The sequence below is a fragment of the Meriones unguiculatus genome, chromosome 3, assembly GCF_030254825.1.
Source record: "Meriones unguiculatus strain TT.TT164.6M chromosome 3, Bangor_MerUng_6.1, whole genome shotgun sequence".
Taxonomy (NCBI): domain Eukaryota; kingdom Metazoa; phylum Chordata; class Mammalia; order Rodentia; family Muridae; genus Meriones; species Meriones unguiculatus.
This window is the reverse complement of record NC_083351.1, coordinates 179524163-179541954: the sequence shown is the minus strand read 5'-3', so window position 1 is coordinate 179541954 and position 17792 is coordinate 179524163. Positions and strand designations below refer to the sequence as shown.

Genomic DNA, 17792 nt, shown 5'->3' with positions numbered 1-17792 from the left:
TCAAGACAAAACAAAACATAAACCCAAAACCTCAAAAACTTTTCCTTCCTTCCTTCCTTCCTTCCTTCCTTCCTTCCTTCCTTCCTTCTTTCTTTCTTTCTTTCTTTCTTTCTCCTCCTTTTCCTCCTCTTTTTCTTCTTTGCTGCTGCGTGTTCTTCCTTTTCCTCTTACTGATGATTTTAGGCAACCACAGAAGATTTCTTGATTGGAAGGGTGGCCAGGAGGCCAGCACACAGTGGTAGGAGTTATCCGTGTGCATTTTGCAACATAAACTTTTTTAAGTTTTTTTTTTTCTTTGATTTAATGTTATTATGGGTCCCTGTCTCCATGAAGGAAGCTTTTTTGAGGCTCATGCCTGGGTGCCTGATAAGGATACTTCATGGCTTTGACAGAAGAGGAATGCCTCATGATGGCAGTGAGATGGGCATTGCTCAGCAATTGTGCCCAGAGCCCAGGCTGAGCGGTGTCTCTGGGGTGTTGCAGTAAGTAAGCTTTTGAGAACAGGGTGCTGTCACTGACCGTGACAGTGTCTGAGTTTAGGATGCAGCTGCCAAATCTTGGATTCAAAACTCCTGCTGGGCATGGTGGCGCATCCTTGTAATCCTAGCACTTAAGGAGGCAGATGCAGATGGATCTCTATGAGTTCGAGGTCAGCCTGGTCTATAAAGTGAGTCTAGGACAGCCAAGGCTACATAGAAAATGCTGTCTCAAAAAACAAAACAAAACAAAACGAAAATTTCGAGGTTTCAGAAATATAAGTTGAGGTCACTTTAACAAAGTACATCTTCTTTTGTATTGATGAGGTAGGTAATAAAATAGGATGTGCCCTGGGTAGTTTTTGGTCAAGTTGACACAAGCTAGGGTTATCTGGGAAGAGGAACCTCAACTGAGAAAAATGGATCCATCAGATTGCTTGTAGGCGTGTCTCTAGACCTTTTCTTGGCTGATTTATATAGGCTCAGCTCACTGTGGGTGGGGCTACCCTGGGGGGGTCAGGTGGTGTTGTATAAGAAAGTAGACTGGACAAGCCGTGAGAGTAAGCCAGTGTGCAGAAGCTCTGCTTCACCTCCTGCCTCCAGGCTCCTTCCTGGAGGTTTTGCACGGATGGGGGCATGTAAGGTGAAATACACCCTTTCCTTCCTGAATTGGCTCTGGTCATGGTCTTTACCAGAGCAGGAGAAAGCGAGACACTACGTGCACACTGGAGCATGGTGCTCACACACGTGGCTTTGGGTGAGTTACTTAACTGGACCTTAACTAGGACGGAACAGTAGTTGAAAGCATCAAACAAACTGATCATCTATGATAATACAGGTAGCCCAGTCGTCATGATCAACTGGGCTGGGCCAAATGCGAAAGCCCTTGTCATCTTCATTAGGAGGAAGGTGGGCAGCTGTAGGTGAGGCTTATGGCAAGAGAGTTTCTCTTACATGCACACGGCTCTGGGATCAACCCACACCATGGTAAAATCAATAGCACCTTCTGCCCCTCGCAGAAGAACCAGGCTTGTTTATTCAGAATGCCAGAGCGTCGCAGCCATCAGGTCTCGGGTCTCTAACTACTCTGGAATGCTTTATTTTGTAGAGGTCCTGCTTGAAGCCCTCTTCCTCTCTGTGGATCCTTACATGAGGTACTGTTTCTCTCCTGGCTTCTTATGTTGTATGTTGGTCCATATTTTGAAGCACAGTCGCTCATCTTTTAAGACAGCTCCTGACTAAAACACCAGGCTTTTCCCCGCTCCTCCCTGTATGTGCCAGTGATGAGATTCATAGGTGTTTATCTGCTGTAGGCAAAGGTCCGCTCTGCACAGCTTGCCTTTTGCTGCTCAGTGGAGTGGCTTCCAGAACTGATGAGTGCGGAGGCAGGGGCAGGGAGGAAGAGGAAGTGCTGGCAAGAGTTGAGCAGAAGTCGCTAGGACTAAAGTCATCACTTTTTGCCTTCTGTTCACCAGTTTTTAAAAATGTGGTTCATAGTTGTCTTGGACTTATAATTCAGAAAACACATGACGGCAAGGAAGGAATAAATGCCCTTCAATGGCGCTTCAGCAGGGTTTTAACCTAAGTGAGTAATGCAGCCATCACAGAGTATTTTTCCCTCATGGCTGATGGGCAAAGATTCAACTCTTGATTCAAAAATTACCATTTAATGATGTTAACTAGCAAATGGGCACAGTAGCTCATACTTTGAGAAGCTGAGGCAGGAAGACCACAAGTTAAGACCAGTCATAGGAGACTCGATTAAACAAAACAAAATAGTAATTGCCATCCTTTTGGGGTTGGTTAATGTTAGGGTGACAAATATCAGCAGAACCTGCGCTGTATTTTGAATATCATTGACAGAAATTCACCTCCAACAGAACACTGTGGTAAGCTTCTCACATTTGTTGATAGAATGCGTATTCTGGGATCCAGAGCAGGAACGGCTCACGCTGTGTTTCCCATGGTTGTTCTGCCCTGGCACATTGGGCATTGTTTCTGCACACAGTGTCCCAGACTTTTGCCATTTGCCTTGATGCTCAAGATGTTTTCTCCCAGGCGTTCTTGCACACTAAGAATGGAATTTATTTTATTTTTTTTTCAGGTTTGCAGCAAAAAGATTGAAGGAGGGCGATAAGATGATGGGTGAGCAAGTGGCCAGGTAAGCACTGACACAATCCTGGTATTTGGAGAAACGTTTTCTCTAACTCCTGCCAGGTCTGTGTCTGTCCACTGCTAGCCACTGCAGCTACTTCTCTGAGCTGTACAGCTCACCAGGAAACAGTTTCTTAACTGGGTGAGAAGGAAGGATGGTGTGGCTCTGACCAGTACCTGAGAGAAGAGAGAGAGAGTTGTAGAAGGGATATTAGACTCTAGAGGGTTTTTCTACCCCAAGTAGTTCCCCAGATAATCAAGACAGAGACCTTTTAGATTAATAAAAGCTTTAAAGCACAGTAACTGGGCAAATATCAACCCTCTAAGCTATTTTGTTACTTCTCAGCTACACACCCCAGGCTACTCGCTGTAATTGTTCCTGCCTGGGCTGCTTCTGATCCATCGGGCCAGCCCTTACGGCCACGTGCTCATGGTCCATCCTGTCCCATGGAGACTTCCTTCTCTCCTGGCTTCTCCTCTTGCTGTATCTTCTGCTTCCTTTCCTGCTTCTCCTGGCCTCATAGTCTCTCTCTGAGACCCCAAGCCCAGGAACCTAAGCTCTGCCTGCTTCTTTTCTGCCCACCTACAGGCTGTCAGCAGCTTTATTTAACTAGAGAATATTGGTGAGCAAAGTTTACACAACATCACTTGGTATATGTGAGAATGTGCTTGTTTGGGCTGCAATCAGATCTTAGGGGCCAGTTATTTAGCATTTGAATGCATGGCACCAGACCAAACCCCAACAATAGATAGATAGATAGATAGATAGATAGATAGATAGATAGATAGATGGATAGATGGATAGATGGATAGACGGATGGATGGATGGACGGACGGACAGATAGATAGATAGATGGATGGATGATGGATAGATGGATGGATGGATGGATAGACGGATGGACAGACAGACAGACAGATAGGTAGATGGATGAATGGAGAGTGAGAACACTGTGGCATCTGGTTTTCATCTCTGCTCTTTTATTCCATCTGAGCCCTCAGCCTATGCTGCTTACATCCAAGGCAGTTCCCACATTAGTTAATCCCCTCAGGGCGGATCTGGTGGTGTGCACCGACTCAACTCCTAGGTGGCTCTCAACCAGGCAAGTTGACGACATAAACCATCCGTGGGATGTAGAGCTGTCATTTGAGCCTCTCTCTGCCGTCCTTACTTATAGTGACATAAATAATGCCCTGCATATTTAGTTCCTGATTATTGTAAAAATTCAAATAAATTGAAATTTGGAAATGGAAAGATTCCCCTGAGTCAGTTATTAGTGTATTATTTCAAAATATGTTAAGTATGGGCGTTGATGGTTTTTTTATATACCTGCCAGCAAATCGGCTTTTCTTAGTAAGTCATACACTGTTGTCAGCGTGTAAATATATCATCTATTACATTCTTCCATTTAACTGAACCTATTACTATAACAGCTATTTTCAAAGTTTTCTACTTCTAGTGACTCTTAATGAAGCTTACATCTCTCTGTCTCTGTCTCTATCTCTGTCTGTCTGTCTGTCTCTCTCTGTATGTTATTTGGCCACATAGACACAAATGCTTTACATCATATTTCCCAAAATATAAATTCTGCACAAAGGTTCTATGTGTGTTTTTAATTTTAAGCTACTTATTTATAATTATTAGTGTGTGTGGTGGTGGGGTGCAGGTGTGCAGGTACCAGGAGCACAGTTGGAGGTCAGAGGGCAGCTTTCAGGGGTCAGTTCCCCTGTGAGATCTGGGACTAAACCAGAGTCCCAGCTTGTAGAGAGAGCGCTTAACCGCTGTGCCACCTCGCTGCCCCAACGTACATATCTTTATTTTGGAAAGATGTTGATAAATTATTCTTCCAAAAGATGGCATGGGTGTCTGCTCCCTTAAGCAGTATCAATGGACCTGTTTGCCTGATCCTTGTGCTCCTCCTTGGCCATCAGTCTTGGTAATCTGACTGAGCCCGCTCAGTCAAAGTACATGTGCTTTGAGAGAGGGGGTGAGGATTAAAGAGAAAAGACAAAGTGAGACAAAGCTTAGAGGACTTCAGTAAGGATGAAGCCAGTTTGTTCTGTCCTGGCTTTCTTTATACATCAAAAGCACTTATACAGCAAAGCCAACTTCCTCATCACGAGGAGGTCATGCGAAATCCAGGTTCCTTGCACCGGTGCTCAAGCATGCAACAGTACTGTTTCCCTAGTAACTATGTCAGCAGTATATCCTGGTCTACAGAATAACAGAAACAAAAGGTTATAAAAGTTCACGCCACTTTAGCAGGTTTCACTAAACTTATAATTCAAGATGGAGTTAGTTTTGCTACCCTCCCTCCACAGTGATCTGAGATGAATGGGTGACCCTTGGTTTAGTTCAGTTTGCTTTGCCTTTGCTGTTAGTGATGTTAGTCTTCTTGTGAGTTAACTGTCAGCTTTCTCTTATGAGTTATGTTTGAGTCCACTTCACTTTTACTGTAGGATTTCTCTTCTGCTTTATTGGTTTGCAAAGACTGCTTCTGTACCAGGGGTGTTACAAAGACAGATACTCAGGTCTTTGCCTTTCTCTAGTATTCAACCATAGCTTAAAATGATGGACATTTGTAATTGTGGCTTTTGGGCTTCATCTCATTTGCTGAAGAAATTTTTCAAAATGATGAAAAAAATATTGATATTTTCTTTTATATCTTTTTTTTCTTTTATATCTTTAATTAAAAATTATCAGTCAATTTTTATGTTACAATCATCTTTCTCCTTCAGAGCTGGTTGTCTTTCCCCACCTGGCAGACTCTCTTACCCATCAGCAGGCTTTCTTTCTGTAAAGTTTTATGTTTCTTGCTAATCAAATGAACAGATACTTGTGTTTGCAGAGGATGGAGGATTAGGCCCCCGGAGTAGAGGATAGACGACACTTGCTAAAAAGAAGGGATGTGGGCAGGGACAGGGATGAATGCGGGACCAGTTGAGAATGTTCCTCTCTGATGGCTTCCACATGGCTAAGGGGAGATTCCTTGGGTGTCAGTCATGGACTGTTTACCTTGGTGCCTTTTTGTGAACATTCCTCACACAGACTCCTGACTCCCAGGAAAGGGAAAAGATATCACGTGTTTTATTGTACGTTTATCTTTCAGAGTTGTGGAAAGTAAGAACTTGGCCTTCCCGGAAGGAACCATTGTATTGGCTTTTTTAGGCTGGGCATCACATTCCATTTCTGATGGGAATGGACTGAGAAAGCTGCCTGAGGGGTGGCCAGACAAGTTACCACTGTCTCTGGCTTTGGGGACAGTTGGCATGACAGGGTAAGTGTCATGGGTGTGTTTTGTTTGTCAGAATGTCTAACATTATAACTTAATCAGCAAAAAGAGATGTAGGACAAAAAGACCGATTAGAGAAAAATGGTAGAAATAAGAAAGGGAAGAAAGTCTTAGTGGAAGAAGAAAATATTATATACAAAAGGATACTGTGTAGCCTTTAAAAAGAAGGAAATCTTGGAAGTTATGATAACATAGGTGAACCTAGAGAAAGGCAAATACCATTTGTTCTCATTTTCATCTTATGTGAGCTTATTTCTGTGAGAAAGACCTGAGAACAGCAATTTTAATGGAGGAAAGGTTTCTTCTGGGTCATGGTTTCAGAGGCTTCAGTTCGTTAGCACTGTTGTGATGACACCTGGATGATCATGTTACCTGGGGAATGATGGGGCAGAGTTTCCTATCTTATGTCATCCAGGAAGAAGAGAAATACAGTAAGGAACCAGGGATGAGATGCGTCTTTCTAGGGCATTGCCCACAGGGATCTACTTCCTCCAACTAGTTCCCACCTCCTCATGCTATCATGAATCCACCATGGATTCATGATGTAATCCATTGATTACATCAGAGCCCTCTTGATTTAATAATTTGCCAATACCACATCTCTAAATAGTGCTGCTTTGGAAGCCAAGCCTTCAATACATGAGCCTCAGGTAGGAGGGGAGATCAGCTTATCTGCAAACTATGAGTGTAAACTGTAGCAGAAGTGGATGCCGTAGAAGCTAAGGGTATAATGACGGGGGCTCAGAGATATGTTGGTCCAAAGATATGAAATTTACTTAGAAAGAAGATGTTAGTTTAAGAGATCTATGGTACAGCAGGGTGAGCTGATGAGCGGGTGAGCATAGTTGGGAACGATAAGTTAGGGTGAAAATTACTGAAAGATAGATTTGAAGTGTTCTGACCACAGAAATGATTGCTGTGTGAATTAGCTCAAGTTAGCTATTCTCCTGTATATGAATATGTAAAGCATGTTCTGTATTATACATAGATATTTTTATGTATCTCCATTTATGCAGTTTTTACTTGCCAGTTAAAGGTAATCTAAAATTATTCTTGAAGCTAAGTGAAAGAGGGGCAAAGTTAGGTCAGAGATGCCCCACTTGTTAAAGGCTCCACCATCTTCTAGTGTTGTCAACATGGGAAATCATTTTGTAACACACAAGAGACATTGAAATCCAAGCTATTCAATAATTTCAGCTACTCAGAAGTTAAGGCAGGGAGATAATGAGTTGAAGGCTAGCGTATGTGTGTATGTGTGTGTTTGTGTGTGTGTGTGAAATTGTCTTGGTATGTAACATAGTTTTCTTAGCACTTGTGAAATGGTAGGAAGATTGTAATTTAAAAGATCGTGCTACATGGCAAAGGAGGAGGAGAGGAGAAAGAGAGAGAGTGAGAGCTATTTACATCCTTATGTTCTTTCCTTAGCCTCACTGCCTACTTTGGCCTGCTTGACATCTGTGGCATGAAGAGTGGAGAGACGGTCCTGGTCAACGCAGCGGCAGGAGCAGTGGGCTCTGTCGTGGGACAGATAGCTAAACTCAAGGTAGGTGTCCCCCTCTCATCACACACCTGCAAGCCCCCCAGTGTGCAGTGAGAGTGCAGCAGTGACTGCAGAGGGCTTTCTGGGACTGAAGGTGAGAAAAGGAAGAAAAAGGTGAGGGTTGATTGACAACACTGCATATACCGAGTCAGGAATGCACCCACCGAGACTCCTGAGACTTAGCACTAGTTTTCTATTATTATTATTATTATTATTATTATTATTATTATTATTATTATCGGTAGTATTTTTACTAAGAATTCTTTTGCTCAGCTTAATTGCCTTCCTTCATGATTGCCCCGGGAATTTCACAGAGGGACTTCGGTCCGCCAGACCAGGAGTCATCACTCACATGGCTTCATTGCAAAGGCTGCTGCACCAGGAAGAGATGGGCAAGCAGCGTCAGGTGGTGGGCCGTTGTTTGGGAACTGGCTCCTGGGTAGAAGTGTGTGCTGAGTGTAGGTTCTGATGTGGGCAGGTCTCTGCTGAGGGCATGCAGTCAGATGGTGGGGGTACAGGAGAGCCGGCAGCTCAGACCTGGTCAGGATTTCATTTCTCATAGTGGAGATGTTCTCAGGTGATGTAGCTAGGTGAGATAGCTTTGCCGAAGGCTTCTGGGTAGGACTTAGGACATGTTCTTATAGGAGAACGTAAGCGGAATAGAGTTGAATGTTGGTCTATGTCTAATAGCCAAGAGTTGGTCCTTATTACTAAGAGGAGCTTGAACACAAATCAGGTTTTAGAAAATATTTAGGTATGTAAATACATACCTGGGAAAAGAAGCTAAATTTTATAAATACTGTTTCAGCTTTTGTCATGTTAGCTTTACAGCCAACCAGTTGCGTTTGTTTTCCAGTGCCATTCTAGCATTCCAAAAACAGTTTATACTTTTGGAATTGATTTAGTAGCATTTGGGGTAAGGCTGGTAATCCAACTGAGCACCTACCACTGAGCTACACCCCAGTCCCTGATTTGATAACACTGAGAGAGAATTTTGCCTCTGTCTTTACATGTGAGTCTGATTTGAAGGTTTTGCTTTGTTTCTTCTCAATTCAGCATAGGCTAGATTTATACAATAAATTAGAAATATTTCCAATATTTAAATTGCAAATATTTTATAGAAAAGATTGGGAGTGGAGAGATGGCCCCGTGGACAAAGAGGTTGTACCGACCTGGTGGGCTGAGTTCAGTCTCCGGAACTGCTGTAAAGGCGCAGGAAGATGGGAGGGCCACCTCCACAGAGTGTCCTGGCTCCGTCTGCGTGTTGTTGTACGCACACACCCATGCTCACACGTCATGATTAATAATAAATATAACATCTTAAAAATACTTGGGGCGTGCAAACGATGTTCCAAAGAAGCACTCACCGTGCTGGAGACGGCTCAGAGTTTAGAACACTTGCTCCTCCAAGTTCAGTTCTCAGCACCTACATGGTGGCTCACAACTACCTGTATATCCAGTTCTAGAGGATCTGATGCCCTCTTCTGGCCTTCCTGAGCATCTGGACATGGACACACACACACCTAAAACTAAAGCACAGCAACAACAAAGACCACTGCACTGGGATGGTATACATGTCATTGGAGGAAGCAGGGTGCTCCAGAGTGAAAAACTCAGGAAGTCAAATGACTAGGTTATTAGAGCAGCAGGTTGAAATGAACTTCGAACAAAATAGACATGCATGGAATCTGCTAAGTGGTCAGGCCAGCTGTAGCTGGGCTCTAGACTGGGTTAGGGACCCGTTTCACCCTTAGGATCTGCTGAGTTACTGTGGATTGCCTTGTGTGTGGAGTATTCTGTGGTTTGGTTAGGAAGTTTGTTCCCATGTGTTGAAAGCTTGGTCTCATTTCAGAAGTGGCACTTATGTGAAGTGATTGGGTTAAGGTGGGGTGTCTGACCTCATCAGTGGATTAATCAAACCAGATTCATGGTTTGATGGCATTGTTGGTAGATGGGACAAGCTAGAAAGCAAGAGCTTAGCTGGAGGAATCAGGTCTCTGGAATTGTGTCTTTGAAGATTGTTCTAGATTCTTCTTATCTGTCTTTGTCTTTTCTCTTTCTCCTGGATGCCATGGTTGAGTGGCTTTCTTAAAGCCATGCCCTTCTGCTGCGATAAACATAATCTTGAGTCCAGAAATACGGCGCCAAGTAACTACAGAATAGAGTGTCTAAAACTGTGAGCCAAAATGTAGCTTTCCTTCTTCAACGTGTTTTCTCAGGTGTTTTGTCCGAATGTGGAAAGTGACTACAACAAGGTGTGATCTTGAGCAACCCGGTCGTGTAGGACTGGGACAGCAGAATTGGGCTGTGCTCCTGTCTGATAATGGTCTGCATTTTTTCCCCACCTAGGGCTGCAAAGTTGTTGGAGCAGCAGGGTCTGATGAAAAGGTTGCCTATCTTAAGAAGATTGGATTTGATGTTGCCTTTAACTACAAGACAGTAAAGTCATTGGAAGAAGCTTTGAGAGCAGCCTCTCCTGATGGTTATGATTGCTATTTTGATAATGTAAGTACAAACTGAATTTATCTGACTTGCCAATGAAGTTTTATGTAAAGGAACATGTTTCTAAAATTTCAGCTAGAATGTAGGAAAAAAGTATACTCTTTGGGGGGGGGAGATCTGTTAAGATATAATGCACAGACCATGGGATTCATTTAAACTGCATAGCCAGACGTGGTAACTATGCCTATAATCCCAGCACTCACAATGCTGCTCAGAGACAGGGCTCCGCGGTCCCCATCCTTAGGTCGCCACTGTATCACAGGAAGGCAGAGCATCACCTCGCTTTTTCAGTCTCTGCTGGGAACACCCATGTCTGCAAGTGACCTGGGTCCCACTTTGAAGGCACAAATGAATCTTAGCAAGTAATACAGTTCACAAACATGGAATCCTGTGAGAATGAATACCGACTGAACGTGGTTTCCAGGAGTTTTCTCCAGCTCCATGAGCCATCTTTATTCTCTGGACAGTATCCGCAGAAACACAGAGGTTTCAATTAGCTCTGTGGCTGGCTGGGCATATGCTGTGCTGTGTAAGAAGTTGCCTTCTTAGGCCACTGATACTTTCTTCTTTGCTTCTACTAAGAGTTTAAGGTGTTGGTTCTGATCTTCTTGTTTGCATTACATACACACTTGTGTGTGAAGTGTAAGAGAGCCACTTTTGATATTTTCTGGGTGGATTTGCAGTTCTGCAGAAGCTGTTAAGGCCTTTCCACCCATGACCTTGTCTTGGCATTCATTCATGTGGAAAACCAACTGATGGTAAATGTAATGGCCTCAGTTTGGTTGCACTGACCTGTATTTCTATTTTCATGTTGCCTGAATTGAGTTTTGCTTTATATTTTGAAATTTGATGTGTGAGTCCCATAGCTTTGTTCCTCAAATTCCTTTTGTGTATTTTTACATATCTTTAGATTATAGGGCAATGAGACTATTGGGCTATGCAGAAGATTCGAATATTTAACATATTAACTTTATGCTTTATAAAGTATGTTCCTGAGGTCAAATGAAAATGTCCCCCTTTTTTTTTTTTTTTTTTTTTTTTTACAAACTATCTCATGTAATCCAGGCTGGCCTCAGGCTCACTGTATAACTGAGAATGACCTTAAAGTTCTGATCCTCTTGCCTCTACCTCCTGGAAATGCCCATTTCTGATGTATTTTAGCTGTAATCATTACAACTGTTGTACTGACTCAATCAAATTTGTTGCTTCTTCTAGATGGATTCTTAAAAGCATTTAAAGTGCTTTGTTTTTGTCTCTGGTTGTCTGCTTAGGTGGGTGGAGAGTTTTCAAATACTGTTATAGCCCAGATGAAGACATTTGGAAGAATTGCCATCTGTGGGGCTATCTCTCAGTACAACCGCACTGGTCCAGGTCCTCAAGGTATTGTGCTCCTGCACATGTAGGAGGGCCGGGTAGACGGAAGAGCCACAGATACGGGGAGGGACGGGCTGGCTGTTGTGTCTTCACAGACGGGGGCCGTGCTTCCTCGAGCATCAAGACATCTGTGATGTAGCCTGACAGTCTTCTCTAAATGAGAAAGAGGCCTGCTCCCACCCTCCTGCTCCACACACTCCTTGATTGTCCTTTTATTTCTCTTGCACTCTTCATCTCTCTCTTCTTCACTCTCCTGTCCTGAAATCACTCCCTCCTTCTCCTTTACACTGCTGGAGGTCCAAAAGCAGTGTCACCTGAGAGCCCTGCACTCCTTGCTTCTGGTCTCGGAGGGATCTTGTGTGAGCCTCTGACAGGACGAATGACTGACATAAAGCAAAGCCTATGCACTGACTCCTCACATAGGCCCCTGCTCTTTTCTCAGGATGACAGACTTATTTGAGGTCACCAAGGAGAAAAGCAAAGAAAAAGGAATCTTTGTGTTTATATCAGGATTTGGATGACCACAGAACAACTAGTTACTTGTGTTCTGGCCTTGACTAGTGTGAATAAAATCTCGTAGCATAGATTAACCACAGAACTGCCTGGAGACGGGTGCTTGAGCAGACAGGGCTGAGGAAGGACTGAAATACAGATTCCCTCTTGAGTTATGGAAAATCAAAGCACGCCCTTCTCCAGGGAGGAAATTGCATGTTTACTTGGCAAGCTCATCCATAGGGACCAGCCCCTCAGCCATCTTCTTTTGTAGTTGATGCTAAGGTGGGATCATGGGGATCCATGTGTCTGCCAAAGAGAGCTCCGGTGTACATTTTCTTAACCATAGTCCAGATAAGTACAACTTAATATTTCTGGGCATAGTAATTTTATCTAGTTATTTTAGCAATTAATCTTTGGAATTTTAGTTATTCAGACAGATCTTAGAGATGGCAGCTGACCTTGTTTATTTCAATCAGATGCCAGGCTGCCTTGCTTCTGAGGCTCAGAAATTCTAGCACATTCCAGTTTCAATAGAGCTTTCAGACAAGTCATTATTTCTACCAATTTGTAGCCACATTTGCTTTGTTGCACTCAAAAATGAAATCAACATTCCTGTCAGGATGGATAGCTCAGTAAAAGTATTTCAACCTCTTCTAAGATGAGGAAATGGAAGTTTCAACCTTTGTGTGTCTGTGTTGTGTGATGTGTGTGTGTGTATGTGTGTGTCAAGTATGGGTATGTATGGAGGTCAGAGGTCAACCTAGGGGATCCTCCCAATTGCTCTCCATCTTTTTGTAATTGTCTCTCTCTGAAGCTGGAACCCATCAATTCATCTAGATGGCTGGACAATGGGTTCAAGGAACCCTTCTGTCTGGAGTTAGAGATTCAGATCACCGTACTTGGCTTTTACATGGGTGCTGGGGATCTGAACTCGTGTCCTCAGGCCTCATGGCAAGCACTTTACTTAGACGTCTTCCTAGCCAGGCTGAACCTTTAACTCCAAAGGAAATAAGGTTGCTCTGACCTTGGAAGAAGCCCCGTGCTGCAGAAGTGGCCTGAGTGTGGACTTCCTCGTGACTTCATGCGTTCATTCTGGGGCATTTACGTTTGTCACTCATCGTGTGCCAGTTTCTGTTGGTTCCTTACTGTGAATGGTAATTTCTTAAAAGTGGTGAGCGGACTTGAGCTTTGCGTGACACCAGTAACTCAAGACGCCATGGACGAGTCGTTTCGGTTCTTCGACTCTTCCATTAGCATCTTCAGCTGACTCTCGGGGAGTGGGAGGGAGCCTCTATCGCGCGCCATGCTCTCAGATGCTGGCCGCCAGGCAACCACTGCAGCCTTTTCCGGGTTTGGGGCAGTGGATGTCTTTGGGGCCATTATTCTCCCCACCACACAGTGGTAGACAGCAGCCTTGTGGATCAGGAGGGAGCGGAGGAAGCAGAACGGGAATGGGCGGGTGTGCTTAGAGAACCATAACAGTGGTTTATGCTCCTTGTTTTCCACGTTGGACATGTCCCTGGGCCGTGTCCCACAATGCGCTCTCCTTTTCCAGGCCCACCCCCAGAGTTGGTCATCTATCAGCAGCTCCGCATGGAGGGGTTCCTTGTTACCCGCTGGCAAGGCGATGTCCGCCAGAAGGCTCTGATGGACTTGATGAATTGGGTCTCAGAGGTAAGGGGACCCGGCACTCTAGCTGCCCACCAGTTCCCACAGGCTCTACAACTCACAACCCCCAATCTTTCATTCCTCACTTTTTTGCTGCGTTGTCTCTCCTTGCCTGTTGGCTCAATGTTTTCAAGTACAAACATTTTTTTCTCCTCTTAAAACAAAACTTCTCTAAATTTCTTGCTTGGGGGTTGGGGCTAAAGATAGTGATAAAGGCAGTGTGAAACTGTGTATCCCAGGCTAGTCTCTCGCTGGGAAGTCTAAGGTGGATTCTTGGCATCACTTGACTATGCAGAGTGCTTGTTAGAGTGGTCCATCTCATTTCCTTTTTAAATGAAGTTGAGCTGTCTTATTTCTCTCTAATCCTCCTCATGATTCCCTGCCCTAGCTGCCTACTCCCCAGCCCAATACTAGGAATGAGTCCAAAGGCTTTACAAATGCTAAGCAAACATTTTCCCTTACTGAGAGTCCTAGCTTCTTTAAAAAGTATACTTTTTATTTTATCACAGTTGCAGATTGACAAGAAAAAAATTGGGAAGACAGTACAGGAATCTTCCATATACCCTCATTTTATACCTTCATTTTCTCTATTATTAAAATCTCCACTAGTATTTGCATTAGTTTTCTAGGGCTTCTATCCACTGGGTAAATGGCTTAAACAACAGAAATTTATTTTCTTGAAGTTCTGAAGGCGACTCATCTGAGACCCAAGTGCCAGCACGCTTGCGTCTTCAAAGGCTGCTCCTCCTGTATCTTCTTGTGGTCTTCTCTGGCTGTGTTTGTGTTTGTTTTACTCTCTAAAGGGCCCAGTCCTGTTTGACTACGATGTACTCATGTGATCCCATTATATATATATATTTTTAAAGATTTTTATTTATTTTATGTATGAGTGTTCTATCTGCATTTACATCTACCGGAAGAGGGAATCAATTTACATTATAGATGGTTGTGAGCCACCATGTGGTCACTGGGAATTGAACTCATGACCTTTGGAAGGGCAGACAGTGCTCTTAACCGCTGAGCCATCTCTCCAGCCCGATCCGTTATATTTTAATTGTGTCTTTAAAGGCCTTGTCTTAGAAGACACCTGGATTCCGAGGTACTGGGGGATTTAGGACTTCAGCAAAGGAATTTGAGTGTCTAGTAGGACACAGTTCAGTCCACAACAGTGTTCACTCTGTGTTTTCAATCGTTATGTAAGATAGCTTTCTATCTTATGCAGGTCTCTATCCTTTGAGAGGTAGGAATGAGCTAGGGCTTTCAAGTCAAGGATTCAAATTCCATTTTTCATACTTTTTGAGTGTCTTCAAACACGTGGTATGGCCATGAGTCTATAAAGAGTATTCAGCCATCACCGGAATGTATTGTGAAAAAGTTATCAGGTAGCTTGGGTTTCTACATAAAACCCCTTTAAAACAAAAACTCTAAATCTGGGTTCAGTGGTACATGCTTGTAATCTAAGGAGATGAAAGTACCAAGAGTTCTAGGCCAACCTGGATTGCAATAGCTACACCATGTCTCAATAGAACCAAACATCCTTGAACATGCAAAGTTCATGAAAAATCTTCCCTTATGTGAACCCTTCTCTCCCACGCTCCCAAGTAACTATCAACACGTAGAAGAACCAGGCGTGGAGCTCCGTGCTATGTCCGTTTCCTGAACAGGCTGCACCTCTTTGGAGCCTACTTCCGGTGTAGTGTTTCCTATCATTTGGCTAATAGATATGGCTAGAATCTGTTGAGGGTGTGCGTTTCTTCATTCATCTCTTCTGAGAGCGCGGCATAGTTAAACTTGTCTGTGCAGTGCGCTTAGGAATTGCGTCATCGTGTCTGTCTGGCACCTCTTTTCTGTTATTATGCTGTGATGCGTGATGATGCACACTCTGTCCATGTATCTTGTTATCCATGGGCCCACGTCTCAGGCTGTCACAGCTCTCCTTAGTGTATCTGGTAAGTTTGTCATTAGGATGAGAAGAGAATGTCATCTGGAAAATGAAACCAACCCATAATATTTGTTGTTTTGATGCAGGGTAAAATCCAGTGTCATGAATATGCCCTTGAAGGATTTGAAAAGATGCCAGCAGCGTTCATGGGAATGTTGAAAGGAGAAAATTTGGGGAAGACAGTAGTGAAAGCATGAAAAAAAAAAAAAAGACATGTGGATCACCTTTGAAGGATTAGTGTTTTACCATTTAGTACAAATGTACATTGTCTAATATAAGACATAAATGCAAGGAGGTCACCTACCTAATAAAATGCACGTATGATTGTTTCCATCTGTGATAGAGAATAAAAATCTCATAACAAACAACCTCCTAGGTAGGAAATACTGGCTTTGGTGTCTGTTCTAATTTCATTGCTGTCACTGTAATGAGAGCAATTTAGAGGAAAAAGGAGCTTACTTGGCTTACACTTTCAGGTCACACAGTCTGTCACTGAGAGAAATTAGGGAGGAACTTGAAGGGAGGCCCGCTTTGTAGTCCACTAACATTGCCTCTAACCAGGAAACTCTCCATCCTGGGCATACGACAGAAACTAGGTCAAACACTGCGTGCTAGCCAGCTCCTACAGGTTGGTACTCAGCTAACTTTCTCAGATCGTCCCCGAATATGTGCCCAGGAAATGGTCCCTCCCACAGTGGGCTCGGCCTCCTGCATCATTTAGCAAGAAAGATCCTCCTCCCCAGGCCTGTCCACAGACCAGTCTGATGGAAGCAGTTCTTCAGTTGAAGCTTTCTCCTCAGGAGACTGCTGAGTCATGCCAAGAAGAAAGTTAAATCTAAGACAGTGTCCAAAAGCTTAAAGTGACCTAACTCCTTGGAGAAATTGGTGAACTTGAAGGCAAAAGATTTCTATTCCAATTGCTTATGAGGCCAATGCCATCTAATAGACCAAAGAAGGGACCTGTGTCATTCACAACAGCTGGAGACTGAGGAGCCTTAGACAGGGCAAGGGACAAACTTTCTACTGTACACTTAGTACTTTTTGAATCCTGAACGTTCTGGAAAACATTTGCTGATAAATACAATTGAAAACTAAAATTCAGGCACACACTTTTAATCCCAGCACTCAGGAGGCAGAGTCAGGCAGATCTCTGACTTCAAGGCCAGCCTGGTCTACAAAGTGAGTCCAGGACAGCCCACCAGAGGTTGTTACACAGAATAACGCTGTCTCACAAAACAAAACAAAACAAAAAAACCCGAAACAGAACAAAACTCAGAAACCCCTAAAATTTGACAGGACAGCAAGGGTTGTTACATAGAAACCCTGTCTTGAAAAAAACCAAAATCAAACAAATGCAACCCTAAAATTTGAGCTGGGCATTTGGGAGGCAGAGGCAGGAGGATCTCTGTAAGTAGGAGGCCAGCTTGGTCTACAGTGAGTTCCAGGTCAGCCAGGACTAAACAGAGAAATTCTGTCTCCAAACACAAAAGAAACAAAACAAAAACTAAATTCTGTCCGACTGCAGGGCCTGGTGGGCGGGGTGGTGGTGGTGGAGACAAACTGGCCAAGGAAACAGCAGCATGGGAAGCAGAGGGAGTGGCAGGCACAGGCAGTCTTAGCTGGAGGGCGGTAAGGGCGCCTGATGAGAGCGTGGTGGTGACAGAATGGTTCTGTGTAGGTTTGATCAAACAAGGGTAATAGAAACTAGAGCGTCTTACTCTCAAGTAGGAGCTTTCTGAGCGAGGGAGATGCTTGCAGTGCAAGCTTGGATCCCCAGAACCTACTTAAAAGCTAGGTGGGTATGTGACCCGCATGTAATCCCAGCATAGAAGATGTGGAGACTTTAGGAGTCCCCAGAGCAAGCTGTCTAGCCAGACGGTCAGTGTCGGCAAGCTCTAGATTCAGTGACAACCCCGTCTTGTAGTAAAGGGCCTTTTTACACCCTTATTGGAGTCCTTCCACCCAGCCCATGTGGTTTCTGCTCTAAGCTAACCCATTGTGGCGGCTTCCTTCCTCCTCTTCTGTTTTCTAAAGCCCTGAACCTTGGCCATGCCTACCCCATCTTACCCTGCCATTTAATCAGCCAACCAGGTAGGTTTACACAACAAGGATGGGTGTGCCCAGGCAGTAACCAGCATCAACATACAAACACCAGACCAACCCCACCACTGTTTTAAGGCGTATGGTAGAAAGGTTGAGGAAATCAATGGAGAGGGGCCAGTTCCTCCCCAAGGGAGGGGGGAAGTGATACAATTCTATTTTAATTAAAATGTATGAAAATAGGACTTAAAAATTGTATGAAAATTTGAAACAAAAATAGACTTTTGACTTTAAAAGTCTCCAAAGTCCCC

The 17792-nt window shown here is 43.8% G+C and overlaps 1 protein-coding gene across 2 annotated transcripts in view; it reads left to right on the top strand.

The window, feature by feature from the left end:
* The window catches only part of Ptgr1 (prostaglandin reductase 1), a 37127-nt gene extending 21302 nt beyond the window's left edge, over positions 1 to 15825 (top strand). For both annotated transcript variants that reach the window (XM_060381136.1, XM_021651792.2), the window contains exons 3-10: positions 1585 to 1630; positions 2581 to 2637; positions 5738 to 5905; positions 7346 to 7463; positions 9810 to 9965; positions 11234 to 11342; positions 13387 to 13505; positions 15528 to 15825. In XM_060381136.1, the coding sequence (XP_060237119.1) occupies positions 1585 to 1630; positions 2581 to 2637; positions 5738 to 5905; positions 7346 to 7463; positions 9810 to 9965; positions 11234 to 11342; positions 13387 to 13505; positions 15528 to 15638 (884 nt within the window). In that variant the 3' untranslated portion in view covers positions 15639 to 15825. The remainder of the gene's footprint in view (positions 1 to 1584; positions 1631 to 2580; positions 2638 to 5737; positions 5906 to 7345; positions 7464 to 9809; positions 9966 to 11233; positions 11343 to 13386; positions 13506 to 15527) is intronic.
* Positions 15826 to 17792: the final 1967 nt, after the last annotated feature.